General features: G+C 52.8%; 1 protein-coding gene across 7 annotated transcripts in view; it reads right to left on the bottom strand.

The window, feature by feature from the left end:
* Positions 1 to 23919, bottom strand: part of LOC119158236 (protein CEPU-1) — a 352937-nt gene that overhangs the window by 122740 nt on the left and 206278 nt on the right. For 2 of the 7 annotated variants that reach the window (XR_005107811.1, XM_037409925.1), the window contains exon 1: positions 21025 to 21312. Coding sequence is in view for 6 of the 7 variants with exons in the window: in XM_037409925.1 (XP_037265822.1) it covers positions 21025 to 21191 (167 nt within the window). In the remaining variant the exon portion in view is untranslated. Of the gene's footprint in view, positions 1 to 21024; positions 21314 to 22232; positions 22252 to 22376; positions 22403 to 22525; positions 22641 to 23919 lie in introns of those variants that run through there. The other 5 variants (XM_037409929.1, XM_037409930.1, XM_037409931.1 and 2 more) reach the window with 5 other exon arrangements.

Raw genomic sequence — 23919 nt, forward strand, 5'->3', positions numbered from 1 at the left:
TGCCGGCGTGCTGAAGGCAGAGCCAGGTGAGGATGGCCGGGACACTGCATTTCACTCTTTCTCCCCATGATGTTCACTAACCTTCAAACGTCCTTCACCATGGACTGAGAGGCGGATCCCAAGTGTTCTCAGGTTCAAGGTTTCTTTATGACACTGAGCTGAATACCCACATTTGCATCCTTCCACTTATTCAACACACCCGGCACCTCCTGCCCAGCTTTCCCAGCAGCTTCCCCCCTGCCGGGGCCAGCCACCACCACGTCACCACACACACGGGATGGGATCGATGGGAATGAGCCCTTCCCTCCCCCCTTCCCACAAACCATGGCTCAGGGGATTACCTCAAACACTCCCCGTGCCCTACGTTTCCCAGGAGTCCTAAATTGGGCTGGATTTGTGGGGGTTACCTTCACCTCATACGATTTGTTAAGATTAAAAAAACCCCCCAAAAAACCAAAAAAACCAACTCTGCTCCATTAATGCTTCATAAAAATTTTACAAGGTTTCTGCTAAAGGAAGGAAAACAAACAGAGATGGTGTCGGCATCCAGGCACTCTTTAAATCAAACATTCTTTCTCTAATGCTTTTTTTTTTTTTTTTTTTTTAATAGTACCAATCAGAAAAGCAATCAACCATGAAGCCCACAGCTCCCAGTGTCTCCATTTCCAGCATCTGAATTTTTCCCGGCCCAGGACATACGCTTTCAATACCCTCATCAGTCCCACGCTGGCTACAACAGTGTGTCCCACCAAGTCGCTAGGTGGGCAGCTGCGAGGGCGAGACAATCCACCAAACCCCACCACCCAGAAAGCCAAGGACACAGCATCCTAACAAGGATCCTGATGTACAGGAAAGATGCTTTCATCAAGCTAATTAACTTTACTGCAGCAGCACCCAGGATCGGAGTGGGATCGATGCACGCCATGCATGGGGACTGTGAGCATCCTTCAAGCACATGGGGATGGGCGAGGGAGTGAGGAAGCTCCCGTCTTTTTTAATAAAGGCAGGAGCCTTTACACCCACCACAGCATTAACAATTCCCTCATTAAAACCCAGAGCCTAGGCTGCTTTTCCAGTAGGGAACGGAACAGTGCAGCACGGCTGGGCTAGCAACAAGAGGTTTGCCATTAAATCAGCAGCTGAAGTCTAGTCCAGGCAGAGATATTTAGAAACTGGGTACCCGAGTCGGTTCGAGACCTGTCTAATAGGTCCAGGAAAATGTCAAAGGTATTTCTGCAGTATTCACCATCCAAAAAGGCCCAATAATCTTTCCCCGCCCCCTTGTTTGTATGTTCCTCTGGTTTTCTGAGACCTTCCCCTGCAGAAACGTTCTGCTGCAAATGTACATCGTTCCCAAAATCAGGCTTCTTCATAAACAGTATATTAAAAACCAACCCCCCAAAGAAAACTCTGCAACGGAATACAAAGCATGGTTATTGAAGAGCTGCACAGTGACAGCTAGCGATGAGAAACAAGAACACCAAAAGTAAGGGGGCGACGGGGGTGGGAGTAAATAAACAACACACTGAGCAAAATACTCTGCTGAGAATTCAGGAGACGTTAAACATCTAACATCAAATGTGCACGTATAAAATATACATAAGCTTCATAAATCTACATCAGATATAGATATAGCAATGTTCAATATATATTATTTACTTTGCAAAACTTTAATTTTAAAAGTCCATTTTCAACCATTGATGAGTTTTTGCTCTCTTCCACCTGCCACAGATCCTGAGAAAGGAAAAAGTGGGCTTTATTCCTGAGGAATGGCACAAAGATGTGGGACAATTCCCAGGAGAGGGGCGGTCGGGTGGGGGACAGGAAGGATGCAGACAAAGCTGGTGCTGAAGCCACCAGCACCTCGGAGACCTCTGCAGCGAGGTCCTGCCTCAAGCCCCTCTCACCTCCAGCCCCTCTTCAACAAAACCTCCGGAAACCAAAGAAACCCTTTGGACTGGAGCTGCCTTTAGCGGAGCAGCACCCCGCTTCCCCAGCATCTGCTAACACCCCCCGACGCTCGCTCCGTACCCCGCTATTCACAGCCTGGCCCTGCTCCATCAGCTTCACAGACTGGCAGCGAAAGCATCCCAGCTGCCAAATAAAGCCAGGAGAGACAGCTTCTCCCATCCATCTTCCCCCATGACTACTGCACAGAGCTCTCTCAGCTGGTTACATAAATAGGGGGCCTCCCAAAACACAGATACACACTGGAGTAAGTCAGATTAGGGGAACTTCATTTCCACCTCGTATTTCTTCTTCTCTCCTCCCAAACCCCTCTACACCTCCCAGGCTGCAGCCAAGGCTGCTGAGCATTAGCAAAGAGCACGGGGCGAGAAACGCACAAGCCTAAGAGGAAAAAAATAAAAAAAGTAAAATTAGCAATAAAGCCTTTGCTGCCTCCATCCCTTGCTCTGGAGAGGCTGGGAGGCTGGTTAATCGATGTCAGTTCTGTTTCCATTGAAGAAAATAAAAATCAATGAAAGCCTCTTAGGCGGGCAGGGCACAGCCATGGCTCTCGTGCTGCCTTGCCTTTCTGGAACTCGCCACCCCGGCCAGAAAAGGAGTTCACACTCACGTTACCCAACACACGAAGCAGAGCCAAGCAGCCCTATAGGTTCATACAGGAGCAGGAGAAAGCAGAGCATCCCTAACCTAACCCTCAGCGCTGCCTCTTTACCTACAGAAGTTATAGCCCGTGGATTTCTGCAGCAGCAGCTGTGCTGGGGTGGGAAGATCCTCAGCTCAAACTGCCACATTGGCAGACGACCTGCTGCAGATGCAATTAAAAAGATAAAATTCTCTTCTGACCACTTTGGTGTTTTTTGTGGTTTATTTTATTGTCGCTATTTTCTCTTTTTCCTTTTTTTTTTTTTTTTTCTCCTGTGGTTTTGCCACAGAGACACAAACAACACTTTGCTGGCAGAAGGGACCCGCTCTGGGTGGTCTCCATAACACTGGAGTCTGATTTTTTTCCCTTACTGCTAAGGCGTTTCAGCCTCTCATGCAGAAAAGATGCAGCTCAGACATTTCATCAGCACTAAAAAGAATGCTAATGAACTTGCAGGTTGCTGGGTGAGGTACCTAATGACAAGCCACACGCAGAATTGCTTAGCTGAGTCTCCTGGAAGTCAGAAGGATCAGACGCAAATGGACTCAGGATCAAAAAAACAACCAACAACCAACCCCAAAACCCCAACCAAACCAAAGAATCACCAAAAGACCCTGTTTCTCCCCCAATTTCTGCTTGGTTGAAGTATCAGGGTGCATTCCTGCTGCTTAACACCCTTGTCTGGCTCTAACACCGTGCCCTGACCAACGCTGGATATTTCCTATTTTGATCCTATGGCTTCCTCTAAATGCTTGGGTTGGGATTTATCACCTCGACATGCAAGCTAGCCATTTGGACCCCGGTTTATAGCAAATGGAGAGAAAAAGGCACTGCTAGGACACAATCTGTCTGACCTATTTTAGACACCTGCCTCAGACTGGGATGAATTGCACCCTAAAAAGGCCCATTGCTCTCCATCGACTACAAAGGGGGACCAGACCAACACGCTCGGATGCAGGCATCCATCATCTCAGACACCTGCAGTTACAGCAGCAAGTATCCCAGATTGCTCATGCTTTTCTGGGCTTCTACAGAAATGCTAATGGATCGAGAGCCACCCAGCCTTTGAGGGGGGTTTTGCTTTTCTCCCTTCTAACAGATGCATTTCATCTCACCTTAGCCCATGCTGGTCCATCCATGTGCCCCTGTAGTCGATGACAAAAGACAGGACTCGGGGAGATGGCCCGGTCCCTCTCTCTTTCCATGACCTGCTTAGATCAAGCATCTGATTTCTGGATGGCCAAAGCTAAGAGTGGGAGCATCTTGGGTTTAAAAGCTACTCCCAGGTGCAGCCATCGGAGACCTGAACGCATCCAGCTGCGCCCAACGATGCCACAGAGGCATCACGTTAGCCGGTGCTCACAGTGGGAACTCATGGTGTGCACAGAACGAGCTGGTTAGTACTCCATCCATCCGAACAGCACGGCGTGAAGCCTCTCCGCGTGTTTCTTGCTACCCACGGTGCCCAGCGAGATCTCCTCGGCCATTTCACACGGGGACTTCCACCCAGCACCTGCTCAGGATTTTGCACTGGGGAGGACCACATCCAGAGCTGAGGAGGAGCTCTTGGAGGAAAGTACCAGCACTCCCAAAGCTAATGTCTTACTCAGGTTGAAAAATACTGAGCTGAGAAATATAAACCCAGAGACAGGCGCTTGGGAAAGGCTGCAGGAGGCACAGCCCATTCAGCCTGGCCCGGGGGAGACGGTGACCCAGGACTCCTGTTTGCTCAACCTTCTTACCCACATACAACCCTCCCCTCTCCTCCTGGCTCACTCTGCCCGCGCTGCTTGCTTGATTCTGCAGCCGCTACCATGCCAGCGATGCCACTTGCCACCTCCAAGCAGACCCCTCATCCCAGCCCTTGCCGGAGCAGTTCTTCAGCAAACAGCTGCCTGAAAGTATGGCTGCAGCATCTCGGCAGGAGGGTCAGTGCCTTGAAAAAAAGGTGTACGCGGCTCATTTTGGACAGAAAGTCACATTATGCAAGAAAGAAAAGATAAGGCGGCACATCCTACCCAAAGCAAAGTCCACCTCCGCGGAGGAGCTTAGTACCAAAATACAGATCCCAGTCTAGTCTTCCTGGCGCTGGGGAAGGGGTGGATGTGGATTCCCTCTCCCCAGCTGCCTTGTCTCCAAATAACACACCCTGAGGTATTTTCAGCCTTGACTCCTACTGGAATGAGCATATGCAATCGTACTCTTTGCCTGTGTGCCTCTGTCTAGCAATCTTCCCCAATAATTTGTGAAGCCTTTGGCCAATTTTAACTAAATTTGACAGAGGAACAGATGGCTCAAAGACATTAAGTACCTGCAAGTCTAGTACAGATAGGCAGCCAGGTACAGGAGAGGGATTCTGCGAGTGCCCCGCGGAGGAAAAGGCCACATAAAAATGAGATTCATTCTCATCTGAACCTCAGAGAATCCACACAGCACAAAGCCTTTCCAAACATCCCCGCCGCAGGCGGCAAGTCATTTACTCCTACTTGGACCAAAATGAAGCAAACTTGTAAGAAACACGGCTTTATTGGTTCCCGTGCCAGCCAGAGGATGGATTTTGCATAGAAAAGCAGAGCCTGCGTGACAACTTAGACGAAGGAGGAAAACCAACCAAAAAGGAAACTCAAGTTGCTGCTGACACCAAGGAACAGCATGTTGGAAACCTTGCACTGAACCCAAACACACACATCTATCCCAGGGTCTCAGACCCTGCAGCTGGGGCAAGGGGATGGCTCACACGCCGAATTTTGGGTGGCTCCACAGGGATTTATTTCTTGCATCAAGGGAGGGCACGCAGCACAGCAGCTCGGTGGCGCCGGGCTGGCGTGGCACGCTCCCCGCCAGTAATAGAGCTGCTCATCTATTTCCCATCAACGTATCTTTTTAATGAAGGAAGATGGCTTTTTAATAAATAAAACCTTGCACCAAAAATAGCTGCACGGTCATCTATAATCCCCTGAAAACTTAAAAAAGGCCCCAAGTCAAGACGCAAAGCACAGAGTGATAGTTCGTGGCAAGGGGGGCGGTGATGGAGTAAGGCAGCCGTCCCCAAATCTTTCGCAGCAGGAGAAATGCACGGCACCCCTTCTGCACATCCCTCCCATCGCCAAAATAACCTCAGATGCATTTTGCAAACTAATCCTTACAAATTCCCAAAGCTTAGGCAAGTACTATTGTCCCTGTTTCAACACGGGGGAAGAAAGAGGCAAAGAGCAGCCAAATGACGTCACCTGCAAGGGCGATGCCAGCGGCGCGACCAGGAGGGATGATGCAGCAGCCCCCCGTGCCCTGCCTGAGCCAAACACGGGGAGGGATTAGGCACCGAGCCACAGGGCCACCTCCCCTTTCGTGTTTATCAGCACCATCTCCCCTTTCCTCCAAGTAAAGCAGATTTGTCCACAAAATCAGCTCCGGGTGGTGCAGCCTCACCCAGCAGGTACAGATGGGCTCGCTGATCAAGATGAATCATTTGGCACATTCAAATGACCTGGACGCAACCGCAGAATGAGCTCTTGCTCAGCGACTCCTCCACGGCTGGGGCATTGGGGGAGCAAAAGGAGAGTAGCCTCCGAAATAGGGAGGACCCGCACATCTGGCCCCTCCGGCTCACCTCCCCCCTCCCCACCAAGGTCTGGCTTGTTCCCTTCACCAAAGCCCCCTCCCCGCTCTCAGACAAGGTTAATAGGGTAGAGAGAGAGCATCTGTTTATGAGAAGGTTATCAAGTGAAAGGCAGTAACGCAGCCTCCAAACCAGCTTTTCATAGCCTCTTACTTATTATTTAATTTGGCTCCAGTACGTGAAATTAAGCTAATGGCTGTTAAGTGGTTAAGGCACGCACATTGTCCATCTGCCGAGAAGGCTCCGGGCCGTTGTTCTGTTTCAAAGGCTAAGGAGGAAAAATAATATGAGAGTTGCATGCTGTTAGTTTGAGAGCTCATAAACGCATTTTCTCCCTCTTTCCCCCGCTTTTTTATTTCTTTTATCTCCAGTGCTTTGCCTGTTGCAGCATTAGGAACTTCTGGAACGCAAGTTACTGGCTTTGGTTTTTTGTCTTTTTTTTTTTTTTTTGTCATTGCTGTTGTGGTGGTTTTGTTGGCTTTTTTTCCTTTATATTTTTTTGTAACTGAAGGGAAGGGTGAGCCAGCCGGCTTCAGCAATGCCACAGCCACCAGCTGTTGCAGTCTTCCGATTCAGGCAAGCAAAGTGCAGCATCCCCCATTTGATATCAGCTGCATTAAGCACGAAACCCTGAGCTTTTGTCTCTTCTCCTTGATACCACGACTGGCAGCCTGTCTCCATCAACACAACATCATCTTTGCAGTTTTCCTTACACACAATCTGGAGCACTCAACCCTTCCCCACCTGGACTCCTTGCTGCATTTAATGAGTAGTTCCACACATACCACGGGGAACGCATGGTTTCCTACTTATTTTAGTCTTAAATGATGCAAGCTCAGGCTGGAGCTCCTTCTTCCCTTGAGTCTTGCATACAGCCAATGCCCACACAGATTCTCGGGTGTCTCATACAAGAGTTGAGCTCATTCTGTTGTTACTTCAGAGGACTAACGAGGTCTCTTGACCTCTACCTGCCTCTTTTCATGGGAGTTGTAGAAATGTAACACCCAGCCTTCTGAAAAACCTGAATGAAATCAGCCAGCTGATTCACAACAGTTAGCAGAAATGGTGAAGGGGGAAAGGGGCACGTAGAAGAAGAGAAATCACCCACACCTGGCTTCCATGGATTCACAGAGAAGTTCTAAATGACTCCTAGGCAAGTGAACTAGTGACAAAGTGGCTAAACTGCATGCAAAACCTGCCGATAAATCCTTAGAAGATCATCCCACAGATACCAAAACCCATCTCTACAGTGACACTTTTTTGTCCCTTGGTCCCCAGGCGTGGTATGCAAGCTCTGCCTCACCTACAGAAGGACAGGGCTTCACTGCTGGATACAGCTACCGTACGGCTGGACCTGGGTTTAATCAAAGGAGGTGGGATGTGGAAGGATCACGGGGCATCGTGAGCATTTTAAGCGGTTTTTGGCTATCTCCCCAGGAGCAGGCACCTGGGATTGTGGCTGTCCATCCCCCCAGAGGCTCACACTTCATTTGTCATTGGCATTTGCCCTAAGGAAACTGGGACTGACACCAAGGTAGCACCACGGCTTGGTTGCTCCGTGGCATCGGCAACACGGCGGTAAAGCCGGCAAGGCACCGGCAGCGATGCTCGTGCCCCAGAGCCACGGCTCTCGGGGAGCAGCCCTGCCTGCTGCAGGGGCTCCCCACAAACCACAGCAGAAGAGAAATCACTTTTCTGGAGAGCAGCCCTGGGGATGAGCAGGCTCCGAGGAGGTGAAGTGCAGGCAGGAAAGGGAAGTGGCCCTCAAGCCACGGCAAAAAAACAACAACGAACCAGCCAGAACCCGGCTCTCTCCTCTAAGTAAGAGCTGAGCCGTCTCCCGGCGAGAAGGGTTATTTATGGGGACACGAGGAAGGAGAAGGCAGCTGAAGAGCATTTCTCATTTCCCTCCATTACTGCAACAACCCCACTTGAAATCCAACTTTATTTCTTCCTTCCCAAGCCAGCGAAAAAAAAATAAAAATAAAATATGCCGCAAACAAAGTCAGCCTTCCCTCCTTTGTTATCCTCCTGATTTTGCCAGAGGTTAGCGGGGCTGTTTCAGACTCACAGCAGGAGAAACAGGCAGCAGTTGGCACCACCCGGAGAAAAGATTAGAGCATTTACTAACGGGCTTGTCCCCCCACCTCTCCCCAAAGCAGCCCCCGCTGCTGCTTTGCCAAGGGACCGCTTTTCCTGGCTATGGCTACGCTATCTGCAATTGCCATCTGCACCAGCTCCCGCTGGCTTTATCCCCGTGTCCTGCCTCTCTCGACAGGTATCTGCACAAATTACTCTCCTTATTGCTGTATCTATCTTTGTTCATTAGCCCTGCACAAGATACATAAATATATATACACACACACACACGCAAATTCAGGCTCTGTGTGCACAGAATGCAAGTGTGCTTGGGGGCGGTTGGTGATAACGCTTAAAACCCCCAAATTACCACCCAGCTATTCATTACGATACTTGTCTCCTGGGTTTCTGCTGAACCTAACCCAAAACACACCATCCAGACTCGCCTTTTTGGGGAAGAGATGAGAAAAAAAAAAAAAACCAAAAAATAAAAAAAGGACATTAAGCTGAGGAGGAGAAGCTGCTCGCGCTGCCTGACGCGAGGATAAAGCGGCTGTAGGCAGGAATAACCACCAAAGCGGGATGCTCAGCCCATGTCCTGCAGCTCTGCACCTGCTTGCACTGACAAATAAACGCCCGGCGTGCAAAGCTGCCGGGGATTATGGAGAGAAGAGCGGGATTCACGGAAACTTGCCCAGATTTGGCCGACCGGTGCAGAAAACTTTCGCTGGTACAGCAATCTCCGTCGGTGGGGGAATGAGCTTCGGCAGTATTTTTTTATGCTGGCAACCCCCCTGCTTTGACACATTTATGCCCGCACGGCTGTACTGTTGCCAGTCGTGCGTATTCCCCTCGCAGGCTGGTAGGAGCTATTAAGCTATCCTAGCAGAAGTCTGACACCAGGAGAGTTTTGTGTGAATAGCATATCCCAGCAAATCTGCAGGATAGAGAACATCTAAAAATCAGGTTAAGGGATAAATACTGACAAACCCCGTCTGCAGAAGAGAAAGCGTTCATTCAAACGCTTGCACAAACCGGAGGATTGCTACGGTTTTCCCCCAAAATGATGCTGAACCAGGTCGGTGGCGACTGAGCTGCCTGGAAGACCAGGAGAAGGAGGTGATTCCCAAGCTGAAGGACTCGTGTGAACCTCGCCAGGGTTTTACAGACTCTTCAACCTCCACCAGGAGCGTGGGGGGCTTCCATCTGAATTTGGGGGAAAGCTGGCAGGGCAGGGCTTGCAGGAAGCCTCCTTCGAGGAGTCCTTCGCGCTAACATGCTGCCAGGGAGCATATGCAAGGAAGAGAAGCATTACAGCGCTTTGCTTCTGATCATCCGTGTTTTGAAGGGTTTTCTTGGCCTTAGTCGCCAGCAAATTTGGCAAGAGGTTTCCCAAGCACTGAGCTGGCAGTTGTAGGGAAGAGGGTGGCTTTATCTAAGACATAAAAATCCAGGGAGACGGCTTTGAACTAAAGCTGACAGAGGAGAAACGTGAAAGGAAACGTCCTCGTGGGCACAGCAGCTGCTTCGAAGGCAGCAGGGAGAATCTGTGGAGATGAGGATAAGCTTGGAGGAGAGTTCTTCCCAGGCTGCAGAATGGCAGCCTGGAAGAAGGAGAACCGAGGAGGGCAGGCTCCATCTTTTCCCTCTGATTGCTTTAAGAAAAGGGAGCTCTGACCCCCTCCTCTTCTCTCTGGGGAACGGTGAAGAAGCCAGAGATGCTCAGAGCCTGCAGCCTCGCCGGTGGGATGGGGAATTGCTCCTACCCCTACTGGGATCCGCAGCCTGGGTCGCCAAGGGGAGTGATGGATGAAAGGGAGGGAGAGGGGGAGGAAGCCGCGTCTTCAGGCTCTGCAGCAGCAAATGGCCTCAACGATTAAAACTGAGTGGGCAGTTGTGTATCACTCTGGATTTTCTGCCTGTTTCATCACTAGCAGTGACTCAGGAATATTCTTCATCGCCCTCAAGCGAGGATATGATCATTTTCTGCCACTTGAGATGAAGCTAATTTTACAGCAGCTTAGAGAGAGATGTCATGTGCTGATTTCTATACTGCCTGCATCACACATCAATGCAGCACAGCAAGGCTATAGGTGCTGACTGCTGAAAGTTATATCACCCGATACTGGGAGAGAAACGCCGTGGGCCAGGGGAGGGTGGTTTGGAGCTGTAGGGATCCCCCATGGATGAGAGAAGAAAAGCAGTACCGGATCAAGACTTCCCAGCGAAGAGAAAGACAACAGCATCCCCTCTCCAGTCAGGTTGGTTAGGAGGAGAAGCATCCAGACTGCCTGAAGGTTTTGAATATGCTCCTAATAGGACAAGCGTGCTGAGCAAGACTGATGGGCTCAAAGGACAGATCTCTCTGCTCAAGTCCAACCCTGTCCCGGAGAGACCGAATTTACCGAAACCAAAGCCTGATGCACGAGAAGCCCACGCTACAAAGTGAAAAGCATTTGCGGTGCCAGTGCCAAATTGCTCCCTTGGCGCATCAAAGCCCAAACCTGGCTGGGCTGCCCATCTCATCCTACTGGTGCTCCCCACGGGGCTGGGACGAGATGGCAGAGGAACCGGTGCCACCACCAGCGCCACAGCTGGACCGCCCAAGGAAGGATCCTGGCTGGCAATCCACCAGCCCTACAGCCACATTCAGATGGGTTTTCTTGCTCGCTGATCGGGCCATTTATTTATATTCGAGATGCAAAAGCTGCCTTCGCACCAGGCTCTGGCAATGCCTCGCTGTGCTTCCTGCGCGAAGCCACGGTCTCCCAGCCACCGGCCGGCGTGCGATTCCTTGACAGCCCTGGCTTCAGGAGCTAACTGGCAGTGGTAGCTGCATTTGCAGGGGAAACGGAGCGGTACTGCCAGCTTTTAGTGACAAAAGGAGTGTTTATAACAGGCGCGGTGACAGCTGTCCGAATGCCACATTTATTTACAAAACGTTAGTTAAATTACTGACAGTTGGCGCTGCAAAGGGAAGCTGCGAGGAAGAGCTGACATCTCCCCATCGCACTAATTCGGCAGCCCCGCGGCGCCTCTCCGCAGGCTTCCAGCCTCCCTCCCCACCGCGGGCTGTGGATCCCTTGTGCTCAGGACACAGCTCCACACCTTCCCTTCCCTCTGAACCTCCGAGGGCTTCATGCCGCAGCTCCCACCGACCCCGGAGGGTCAGTCCCAGCAGGGTGGGTTAAGTTTCTCCTACGCGATGCATTGCCACCAAGCCTTTGGTCTTTTCTAGAAGGACCATAGAGGATATTTATCACCCTGTGATCTCTTCAGGCCTTGGCCGCCTGTTGAAGCTACTGAGGGCTGTGCCACTTGAACGGACGGAGGTCCCCAAGGGGACCTCTGAATGGCCAAACTGTCCGGCATGCTGCTTTCAGACTCGTAGAGGTGTCTGAGGTGAAGGGCCCCATGTCTCGCTAAACAAAATCAACTGTCTGCACGCTGCTGGCTTGAAACCAGGAAGGAAATTGCAGCTGCTGTCCTCCACGAGCCAAGGACAACCAGAGAAATTTAGGAGCCCCAGCTGATGTGCAGCACTAAAGGCATCTTCCTCAACAACCACCTTCATGACGAAGCGATAACAACCCAAGGCAGGATTGTGACCTTCTGGCCATGTCCTACCCTGCCACAGAATACAAACGTCTCGAGAAGGGAGAGGTTTTCTTTAATTTCATGGGTACATGAGTCAAGGCTAACGGATACCTTTTGCTCTTCGTATTTGTAGAGGACTAAATCACATCACTTAGACACACACACGCCATCAGAGCATGTCCAAACTGCTCCCTCCCACCGCTGTCACATTTTGCCCTGGCTCCCACACTGGGCAAGTTTGCTGAGCAAACAGGGTTACGATGTGCATGGGCCAGCCTGAAATTTGGCCTTGGAAAACATATATTCAACATCAACTTTGCCTGATTTGAAGCAGAACAGCTCCTCCTTTAAGGAGCAAGCAACAGGAGGGATGAGGTATGATGGGTAAACGGACTCCAAAATGTAAAGCAGTTCAGAGGTGAGCAGGGAAAGACTCTTTTTTTCAGCTAAAGGGAAACTCCGTGTAGCCAGAAATCCTCCCCTTCCAAGACTGAATGAAATCAAAATCGCACTATTTCCTATAAGACACTTTTAAACCTAAAATCTCAGTTTAGTTCCATCAGAGTGTTTCCTGTGCAATCTGACAAGGTGCTTCAATGAACTCAAACACACATTAACAGAGAGAAATACTGGTTTTCCAAACCCAAACCTGCCTTTTTCCCAACAAGGAAATTCTAAACTCTTTTTAGTCAAGGTCCGCGAGAAAGAAATGGATTGTTTAGTAAAAAGATCTATTTCAGAAATAAAAAACCCCAACTATTTTCTTGCATAACAAATGGTACAAGCCTGAAATTTTTGAGTAAGAGTATGAGGAGCAGGTGCTCGCCTAGCTCCTCCTGAACAGCGATGCAAGAAAAGCACCAAACCCTCAGAGACTTGGAAAATCCTTGCTCGAGTTTCCACCTGGGTCACTTTTCCTTTGAACTCATCAAGAGCTTTGTACTGGCCCATAAGAGAGGAACAGGGACGCAAGATAATAAAGATCATCCTGGGATAAAGCCCTACGCCTAGAATTTGGAGGACTTAAGGGTAAGAACGCAAACACACCTTCAAGCATTAGGGCTGTGCCTATCTGTAGGTCCAAACCATCTTGGGATTTGGAAGTGGCTCTGAACCTGGAGCTGCCCTCCTCTTCCTCCGTACCTTTGAGAATTTGCTTTCCGTGACAGCTTTCTATTGTGCTTCTTATTAGAGACACGTAAGAAACATAAGCCTGAAAAACACACCCGGTTTGCTGAACAGAGGATGTGAAGCTGGGAAAATAATGATCCCACCATGGAGGGAAAAAAAAAAAAAAAAGGGGGGGGGGGCGAGAAAACAGACTCAAAAATCCAAAGTAATGAATGTTTGGATCATGTCCGGGGCTCTGCATGTGTCTGATAAAACAGACGCAGGTGTCAGAGCCATTTATGGTTGCAGGCGCAGAGCCGGTCAAAATCTGCCATCTCTGGGAAAAAAAATCTGTGATATTTCACCAGCTGCTCATGTTGGAAGGTGGTTTTATTCCTTATTTACTCTACCCTCATTGACATGCAGAGCCGGACTCGCACGTCTCTTGTTTGACCCTTGGTGTCCTTTCCTATTCAGCACTCTCCCCAATGGTGTCCCCACCTTCCGACCAGGCTCAGCTCTCCAGACCTTGTCTCCACCTCCCTGACACTAGCTTTTCCAAGAGAGGATCCAGCTGCAAAGCCAAGTTTGCATTCAGCCTTTCCATACCCACCCATCTGCTCTTCTGCCTCCTCGCTTTGCATATAAGCTAACGACTTCCTCCCAGCACGACTGCTGGTGGCGAGAGCCAACACCCCTCACCACCAGCTGAAGAATCCTTACGTAAAGCAAGATTATTAATATATTAATGATTAAGATGCATTTGGCCTTTCAGTAGATGCTGCAGCAGCCAGGTAGCTAAGCCCAATTCTTGGACTTGGTGCCTTCACAGCCCGGCACCTCTGGAAACTAAACCTAAGGAGAGCAGGAGGTATTTCCCCTTGGTTTTGTAAAGGTGCCACATGCAACGATGAGCAACCGCTTCCTTAGGAGAGGGCTTTCCGCATTGCTATTCCACACACAGCCCGTTAACGGTCTGCATATTATAGCAAGATGAAAACAGTGTCTTCCAACCCGATCCACAGTCCATTACAGTTAGGGTAAAGACTTGTGGTGACATTAACGAGCACTGGATCTGCCCCTTTGTCGGCATAAATCTCTGTTGCATTGGTGGGATTGCATTTCGCCATTCGCTTGTTTGTTTGGCTCTGTGTTCTCATTACAATTTCTATTAGCCTGTTCTCCCACTGATGCGGTCGTAGATTAGTTCCTTCCTGATTTTCCCCTTTCCTCCTGAAGGAAAATAAGGGTGGCTCAGCTCAAACTGGCAGGTTTACGTGGGTCTGGGAGGAGAAAAGAACAACTCTACTACATCAAGAGGAGGATTTTTCCAACAGCAGAAGCTGGAGCAACTCCAGCGAAGCCAACAGAGGGACAATGACTTAGGCAAACTGAAGATGACCCACATCCCCGACCCACCACCCCTCATTAACACATGCACGGAGCTGCCAGTTCACTGGCACAACATGCAATGCCAAGCAGCGTTGTGCTCGATACCCAAAGGGCTGTGCCAAGGCACAGCAGGGCAGCACGGGGATGGTGCATCAGAATGGCCAAGAGCTAGAGATGAAGCCGGTTGCCATCCCTTGGACTGTCACCCACAAGCACTTCGGTCGGAGGCTTAGGTTAGCTCGTGGTCGTGATGAGAGCAGCTTCTCAGCAGGGTTTGGGGCTGTGAGGATCCCCACAGTTGGGGGTGGCACTGCTTTTGCTGACCCCACTCCCTGATTTTGCTTCAGTGCCTATCTCATGATCGCCCACCCACCTGCAGTACCACAACCATGGACTACATATCCCTGCAATGACAATTCTCTGGCACCTCCGGCTAAGAAACGCTCACGGTAGCCTCTTCAAACTCCAAGCAAGAGGAGGACACCAGTAGATATCTGTGGTGCCCTCCAGTAGAACACTCTTAGCGTTTTCCCTTACAGAGGGATGCATCCTGCCACAAAAAGATTGCAATGCAAGCAGATGACTCGCGGAGCCAGCAAAAGGAAGCGTTGCAATCGCCGCACACAAATTTATAGGACTTAGAAGGGTGCCTAATGTCACTTGAGGAGTCAGTAACAGGGCCAAGAACTGAATATCCATTTCACAACCCTGGCTTAACGATTAGAAATGCCACCCAAACAACCCTCCAGTGGCCACCTGTCACCTGCAAGGCTGCTCTGACCTCCCTTCCTCTGCCTTTCCTCCTCCCCCATCAGCCTTTCCCAGCCCAGAGGAGCTGGGTACGAGTCCGTCTGACTTAAAGCTTGCCAGAGCTGGTAGACCGGAGATGCTTAACCCTAAACCCTACGATGGAGATGACAGCTCCAGAAAAGCACGCTTGTCCCCTAGGAGACCCCAGCCCAGCCAGCTCCAGTGAACTGCAGGCAGCAGCTCTACCAGGAGAGCTATAAAGGGAAACCCTCCTCTGGCACAGCAATCAGGAGCTTGTCTCATCTCAGATGGAAATTGCACTCAGGGAAAAAAAAAATAAAATAATCCATGCATACGACAATTTTTTTCCCCACTTTAAGCTGATTCCATCTCTGAGATGGGAAGAGAGGTGGCGAAGATTTGCTGACATGTCACTTTAGCAATAAACTCCTCTTTCAAAAACATGCCATCGCAAGCAAAGCAATCGCCTCGCAAGCTACAAACAGCCGTGAGCATCGCACGTGGGCACTGCTCGGGGCTCCTGCAGCCCCTCGGATGGAAGCTCTCCAGCCACAGGGAAAGAAAAGCCTGGCTAGAGAGGAGAGCCCAGCAGCGATGGGAAGGAGGAGAGAGGCAGGAGTGAAGTGGCACCGATGGAAATAGGGACTCAGTCCCTAACCCTCAGTACTGCTCATGTCTGCACCAATTTCCCAACTCAGGCCACAGATGCAGGAGAATATGCTCCCCCGCTTCTTCACCTAAATAGAGAAGGGGTCACCACAGCCCTGAATTTATTCCCTAACATTCAGGAATAAAAAGGAGAGAGGTTTGAAAGAGGTGAGCGTGCTGGGTACGGAGGAAGTCAGGAGAATCAACTTTGGTTAATATACAAGTCGGCAGCTTAGCTCCATCCTCACCCCATGCCCGCAGGACCGCTGGGGGCTGGTCCCACCCAAGTGCTCAGAAATCCTTCACTGCTCAGTAATCAGGAAGAGCAAAATAATTACACCTTGGCCTCCACAGGTTGTGAGCCCAAGCTATATCCCCCCTGGTCCGGGCTTGGGAAGTGAACAGGGAAACAACCAGGAGCTTCAGTCCCTGCCAGGTGAGACTCTGAAGTAAGTAACTGTAGAAGGATGAAAACAGGGGGGACTGGGCTTGGAGACCATCGGAATGGGATGAATATTTCACAGGAGCGGCGTGCCACAGAGCCGAGCCCTGGGGAGCGTGCTGCTCCAGTAATAAGGAGTTTGGTGGTTGTGCAAGGATGCGGGGAGCTGGCGGGGTTGGGCAGGAGCTGCAGGGCTGCGATGAGCAGCGTACATCCCAGCGTGTCCGCAAGGGCACCGGTGGGTGGGAAGGGGCTGGCCTGGGGTTATTGCAGCTCCGACCACCAGCAAGGGTGGGAGCAGGGAGCCTCGAGCAAAACAGACACAGGGCTGCGCAGCTACCAGACAAGGTTTAGCAAACAGACCCTTCCCTGAACAACCCCTGCCCTTCGTTGCTTCCCTTGCTCGCACCAGGAGCCCAGCCCCCCATCGCTCAGCCCCCGGGCTATGGGGATGGTGAGCACCGCTTTCTCCGGGACAGAGAGACAGGAGTGGGGTTCCCCTAGCAAGTTTTCTGCACTCATCGACTGCAAACCACAAAGCCAGCTGCCCAAAACCTCAGCGGAGAATCACCATCGCTCAAGCCCTGGCAGGCACAGCCCTGCCTCAGCGCTGGGGGGGGGATACACAGCCTCCCCCGGACCCCAGCAAAAGCAGCCTGCTGGAACACACCACAGTGTCATCCATCCGGGGCCGGCCCCTTTTTTCAAATTACACAAGAAAAACACCAAAAGGCAAATTCCCGTGGATAAAGGAGGAAAGATGAGGCAGCAAAGAGTCATGGAAAACAGGCCCATTTCTGAGAAATACTCTTTTCTGCTTAGCAAACAAGCACTTTCTGTTTGCATCCGTCAAACAAACATGCTTGATTTTGTTTTGTTTTGCAGCCAAGTTATCATTTCTCCGAAATTATTTCAAGAGCACAACAGGGGCAAAATAAATTTGCAAAACAAGCTTAGGTAAACCGTGGCACATCCCAGTGGCAAAGCACACAACCCTTTTCAAAGCCCCAGTGGAAACCACGGGAAATATCAGGGTTAAATTAAAGAAAAAAAAAAAAAAAGAAGCTTTAACTCATGTTAAACTCAGATTTTACTTTTAGCGTGAATCAAAGGGGGGAAAAAATAAAGGCATCGCATCACCTTGCCAAGAAAACCAAAAGAGGAGCCTGTGAAAGAAGTGGTCCTCGCCCTGCAGCCAGATCTGCCCTCCATCTGCCCAGGGCGCTGGTAAATTCAGGGGGATACCAGCCTGTGCATGCTGATGGGAACGTCAGAGCCTCGCTGTGGAAAGCGCTGACTGATGCCAATTAAAGTGAAATCATAATCAAGCCATTTGTTTTGGTGCTGAGAGAACTGCTCTAAAGGTCTCAGCAACACCTGGAACTCGGTTCAAGTGCTGGAGGAAAGTTCAGGGTGGGTTTTCTTCCAGCATGAGCCGCTCGCTACTGGTGAGGGCAGGTGCTGCCTGGACATGGTGGGAGGGGGTGCAGACCGGCCTCATCCTCACGATGCGGCCTTGTGAGATCCAGCATGACACCCCAGCTCTGACCTTGGCACACACCGAGCCCTGGGTGCCACCCCAAGCGCAGGAGCAGCCCAGCTCAGGGAGCAATGCACCCATCGATAAAACTGCCAAGCTGTCGGACCCAACATCCACAAACCCTTTTCCAGTTCCTGCAGGTTTTACTGCACCCAGGAGTAAATCCTACCCCTCCTACCCCAGATGGTACCTCTACCTCAAGGTCTAAACTTAATTTAAATTTAATACCCTAATCTAAAGTGCTGGTCCCCGAAGCAAGACACATGGCTGTACCCTCCAGCAAACACCACGAGACAGAAGGAAATATCTCAGCATTTCTGGTGACTCTGGTCCTAGAGTAACTCCAAACAGCAGATTTACGGGGTGTGCACGGAGCAAAGCCTGCGCCCCCCTTACAATGGGGGAGTCTCCTCATGGCCTTCAACCCGGCTTCTTCCTCCGGCACCAAATGAGCTCTGCCCGGAGGGGCGGCGGGGATGGACCTGCACTGAGCTTCCTCAGCAGGGCACCACTGCTCGACAGCAGCTTTGGGGTCCTCAGCACCCCACCACCCCAGATAAACTGGCCTATTTCCAACCGCCGAGCCCTCTCAGCTTGGGGACAGGACATCTGAGTGCTTCAGAGAAGCGGCAACCTCTGCTGCTAAGTTTTCAGCTTGTTCTCCCTTTTGTTGGCTGTGAAAAACCAAGAAGGGAACCTCTCAAAACACCTCTTTTCCTTCCAAATCCTTGGCTGCGACTCACCATCCTCCCACCTCACATGGAAATGAGTGGGGAGATAAGAAGACGCTATTTTTTGCCTCTTTTTCCTTCCTGGGCACCCCTCCCTGACTGCCACCCTTGCAGGTCTGGGAGAGGGCAGGGCTGCTGCCTGCACGCTGGGCAGGAGGTGGCCAGGAGCAGCGGCAGGTCCACCAAAACCTTTGCGAGCAGCATTGCTATTCTGAACTCCTCCACAACAGATCGATGGTTATACTGGGCTGGGGCTGGGAGGAGAGCAGGCAGGAAGATTCGCGCTTCCTTGATTTCTTCCTCTGGAAGTGTGTGGTTTTCACATGCTCTTCCCTCTGCTCCTGCCACAGTGCAGCATGGCTGTGGGGACCAGGACCCACTGGGGGATGCAGCAACGTAGTTGCCTGCCAGACTTACCGCTCCCACCCCAAGACAGAGGGAAAATGCCCAAAAATGCTAGCACAAAACCCAGGCCTCCACCTCTCCGGCTACCAAACCAGTGCACTGAGCAAGCAGCAGCAAGCCATTAATTTCCAAGAGCGATGCCCACTCTAGGGGCAGGACAGCAGGAACATCATCTGCACAGCAGGAATATCATCCACGCAGTTTGCGCACCCCAAAGCCCACGTGCCTATTCTCCTGGGGCACGCTGGTATTGATGAGGCACCCGTGCAGGGACAAGGACATCCCTTGCTACCAGCCTGGCTCCCCAGCTGAACTGGGATGCGCATGCAGCAGCTCTGGGGTGATGACAAGCCACTGCCATCCCTCCCCAGGGCCACCTCCCAGCGGCAGGATTTGTCCCGCTTCCCACTGGCCCCCACCGAGAGAAGGAAAGCATCCCTCCTGCTGACTCACCCCAGCTTTCCTTTGTTCTCCACCAGCACCGGGCAAGCAGCTGGTGCTGGGGCACAGCACCAGCACGATCGGTGCCAGAAACCTTTTGCAGGCCCCCACCAGAGCGTGAGCAATTTGCCTCCTTCCAGTAAGTTTGCAGAGCCCCCGGTGCCCATACCACCTCGCTGCTGCCACCCTCCCATGTATTTTGCTGCCCAGACCCCCAGTAACCCAAACCCATCCCTCTTTGATACCCCCGTGGCAAGATCTGTAGGATTTTTCGGTGCTTGGGAGAGCCCAGCAATTCAGGACAGGGAAGGAGCTATGTTTTTCTTTTCAGCCAAGCTCAGCGGGGCAAATTCCTAAGCAAGACACCCCATCCTCCACCCTTAGTCACCCGTTCTCAAGCCTCTTTGCCCAGTCGTGTCATGACGCAAGACAAATCCAGAGGAATGGCCACAACACAGCTCCCTCCCTCCCTCCCTCCCCGGAACATGCCAGGGCTGGGGCGGCAGGCGGAGAGAGGCTGCAAACAGCTGAGTTGCAAGAAATAAATAAGGAGAGGATTCATGTTTCCAGGGGCCAAACGCAGCCCATGGTTTAAGTCTTCCCACCGCTTGAAAAAAGAGACTTAGCTGAAATTCCTCCTTAGGTTTTTTTCGTCCTGGCTTGGCCCTGCTCCACTTGCTGGCGTAAAGCTGGAGTGCGGCTTTCACCGCACACACCCAGCTGGCCCCGCAGATGTTAGTGTCACCTATGCAACGCGCCGGTGGAGGAAAGTCACTCCCAAGCATGCCGGAGTTGCAAGCGCCGCTTCCCAGCGCTGCAATTAAAACCTGGCTTTTTATTTTTAATGTCCCTATCAAACATCCTCTGGGATGACTGCGCCCATCTGCTGCGAGGACAGGGACGAGTATCTGGGCATAAGATGTCCCAGAAGTTACAATGACCAAAATCACAGTTTCCCTGGCAGCCCCCACACCCCTCAGATCGCTGCTGCAGGCGGCAGGACCCCAATGCAATGCCCGGCCCCACATTTCCCCCCACATCCAAGAGTTAATGCTGGCAGGGAACAGCAAGCCCCTGCCTCTGGAGCAAGGGGGTTTTTAAGGAAAGCAGCATCTGCCTTCCCTGGAGCCAGCCCCATCCTGCACTCCCCTCATCCCAGCAGGGCTGGACCAGGGAGAAGGCACAAAACCCCAGCGGGGGTTCAACAACTCCCCTTCTCCCCAGGCTGGGTTGGTTTGACACGCGTGAAGGCACCCCCGGCACTGCACCCCAAGAGCAGAGCGATGTTTACCCCCACCAAACGCAGCCGAAGTGCCCGAGCCACGACTACCGACAGCAGGAGCCGAGCCCATGCCCCGCACGGGTGTAGGGCAGCGGGCCAAGAGGGAACCGCACTCCCCTTCTCTCATACCCCCAGTAACTTTCCCGAGACGACTGGGATGGGGGGGGGGGGGGCGAGCCAAAGCCCGGTCCCCTGGCACCCAAACCTCCCTCTCACCTTGCTGCCCGGCACCCATCCTGCACCGCCAAGCGACAGGATGCATCCCCCGTGGGGAAACCGAGTCACATCCCCAAAGTCGCCCACCGCCCTCGCCGTGCACCAGGACCCCCCCAAGGCAGAAATCCAGCTGCTCCTACCTGAGCGTGGCACTCTCCCCTTGCCGCACAGTCACGTTGTCCATAGCTTTGGGGAAGGTGGCATCTCCGCTGCGCACGGGCACTCCTGCGGGCACAAGGAAGAGCAGCCTGAGACAGAGGACGACTAGGCACCTCCAGGGCAGGGCTAAGCACCCACCGACCCCCATCCTGCGCAGCAGTGACTTTTCCAACAGGCAAAATCACACCCGACAAGGCCACCAGGAGCGAAAAGTGGGGGGACGGGGGGGGGGGGGAAGAGGAGGGAGGGGGTGCGTGTGTGTGGGGACGGGGGGGAGCAAAACCACCGGGGCGAGCGATGCGGAGCTCCACGGAGATCAGGAGAGCCCCCGGCAAGGCAGCCTGCGAGCACTGAGCCTGCCGAGCGGCATCCGGAGGGAGTCCCCAGTATCCTTGGGTGAGGGAGGAGGACGGGAGGGCCGGGGGGGAGGAGGAAGAGGAGGAGGAGAAGTGGCAAAGGTGCTGGACGCTGGGCGAGCCGGCTCTTCCCGGGAAGCAGTCCGAGGCTCACTTGGGCGAGGAGGTGCCGGGGGAGCCGCCCGGCTGCACCCCGCTCCCGCACACTTGTCCCGAGTTCGCAGCTCCCCTCCGCAGCGCGGAGCGGGGGCAGTCCAAAAACCAGGAAAAACCAAAAAAAAAAAAAAAACCACCCCCGGCGCGAGCTAGCAAAGGGGTCCAGGCGCGAGAAGGCGCAGCAGGCAACGGCCTCGGGGTGCCGGCGGCTCCTCTCCCCCAGCCCCGCGGGCGGGTCCCAGAGGCGGGCTGGTCCGGGCGGGCTGCAGGATGGGGGGCTGGCAGGACGGCGGGGGGGGTGCCGGAGCCCCCCGGTGCCGCTCAGGCGCAGAGCGGGGCGGCCGGGGCGCGGGGGAGCGGGCGAGGCGGCGGCAGCATCCCAGCCCCGCCGGCGCGGCTGGCCGGCAGCATCCCTGGGCGGCGCGCAGGCGGACTGCCCGGGGTTGTCATGGCAGCGGCTCCATCACTGACCGGCACTTTGGCTCCCGCACACCCGCACGCACCCAGCACCCGCACACGGGCGAGCGGGCGGGGAGCCCAGCCGAGCGGCGCACACTTCACACGCCAGCCCGGGCGAAGGACACCCACTTTAACCCCCGCCGCACCGCGCTCCTCGGGGGATGGGATGTCAGGCCCCCCCCTCCCCACCCACCCCCTCCCTTCCCCGGCGTGCTTACCTGCACCCAGCACCGCACTCCCTCTAACATTTGCCCTCCGCTACCTCTCCACCGTCCCCTCCCCAGGCGGCAAAACCACTATGCAGGAGGGGAAACTGAGGCACGGGACAATTCCCCCCCCCCCCCCAGTCAGGCAGGTGGTGATGAGGAGAGGTGGGAGCGTGCCCTCCCGGTCCTCTGCACCACACAGACACACAGCATGAGCTGAAGTGGCAAATTCCTCCCCAGCCGCAAGCAAGGTCCCCACGTACTTTTTATCAGCTCATAATTTAACAAATATCGCATTTGCTTACGCCTAGTAATTCCTCCTTCCCTCCGCTAGCGGCTAAACCCATTAATATTTCCAGGCACAGTTTCATGCTGGTAAAAGGTGCCGGGGAGCCATCCTCAGAGCACAATGTCCTGGAGCCACCGAGCAAATGCAGCACCAGCAGCCGAGCCACAGCTTTTGGGGTGCTGCACCCCTGGAAGCCCCCTCCCCCCCCCAAACTGTAGCAGCCCAGCCTTAGGGGAAACCAGGCCTCCTCCGCCCGCTGTCCCCAGTGACTTCTCTGCCATGTGGGACCTTATCCAAAAGTCCCCCCCTTCCTCCCTCCCTCCCTTTCCCACCACGTGCTCGGCAGCTCTTACACAGCACCATTATTTTGTTTTGTTTTGTTTTTTGAAAATGCTGCCAACCTGAGCGGGATTCAAACTGGTGACCTAGATGTGAAAGGATCCATAGCCCGTTACTAATCCCTGGAGTCTCCGAATCCCCTGTAAACTACTGCTTAATTCGCTAACTGTGCTATTTAATCTCTAAAACATTATGAGCCGTGCCGGGCAGAGGAAACACTCAATCAAATAAAGCTTTATTATTATTGTGCGTGCTGATAGGTCATACGAGAAGGGGATTGCTTTGCAAGTCTCTCGACTTCTTCCTCTTCTGGAGGCTCTCTGCTCCTTGAATACCTATCCTAGGTCCCCCTGGAGGGGAGAGCAGCTTTCCCCAGAGCTTGGCAGGAGGAGTTTAACCTCTGCATCTCTGCTCCTGGCCAGCCTAGCAGGGGAGGGGTAAAAGCCTGCCTTCAGCAGATCCTTTGGGCCCACAAATTACACGGGGGGGGTCTCTGAAACCCAACTGCAACAAGCCAGACCATCAGCGGTAGGGTGAGATGCCTCTTACGGCATCCTGGCATTGCACCAGGGTGCACAAGCCGGCAAAGAATAAAAGACACTGCTTTTGCTGATTGCTGCAGCATCCAAGCACCCTCAGTGGGATGGGGACCCTGCCGTGCTGGTGGGGAGCACCCTCGTGCACGGGACCTGCAAGCCATCGCCACGCTCATCACGCAAGAGCTCGCTCTCTCTGCAAGGCTGCTCTTTTGGATGGGCAGAGACCACCTCCTGTGTCAGCAAAACCAAAGGGATTCCAATAACCACAGCCAGTTAACCTTTTAACACAGCGTTCAGGCCCAGATTGCCAGAAGCATCTTAAATCACGAGAGAAAGCGCCTGCCTGCACTGGAAGCACGTGAGGTTGGGGCAGAACGTGACCCGCTGAGCAGCTTCAGCCCTTGCAAAGGCTGAATTTGGCCCACTGTTAGGAGATCATCAGCATTGTTTGAAAATCCCAGGGAATTTAAAGCCAATATCGCCGGCTCCTGCATACTAAAGCCCAGCAGAATCCCTGGTCTATCTCCCCGTC

Source organism: Falco rusticolus, chromosome 16, assembly GCF_015220075.1.
Source record: "Falco rusticolus isolate bFalRus1 chromosome 16, bFalRus1.pri, whole genome shotgun sequence".
Lineage (NCBI taxonomy): Eukaryota > Metazoa > Chordata > Aves > Falconiformes > Falconidae > Falco > Falco rusticolus.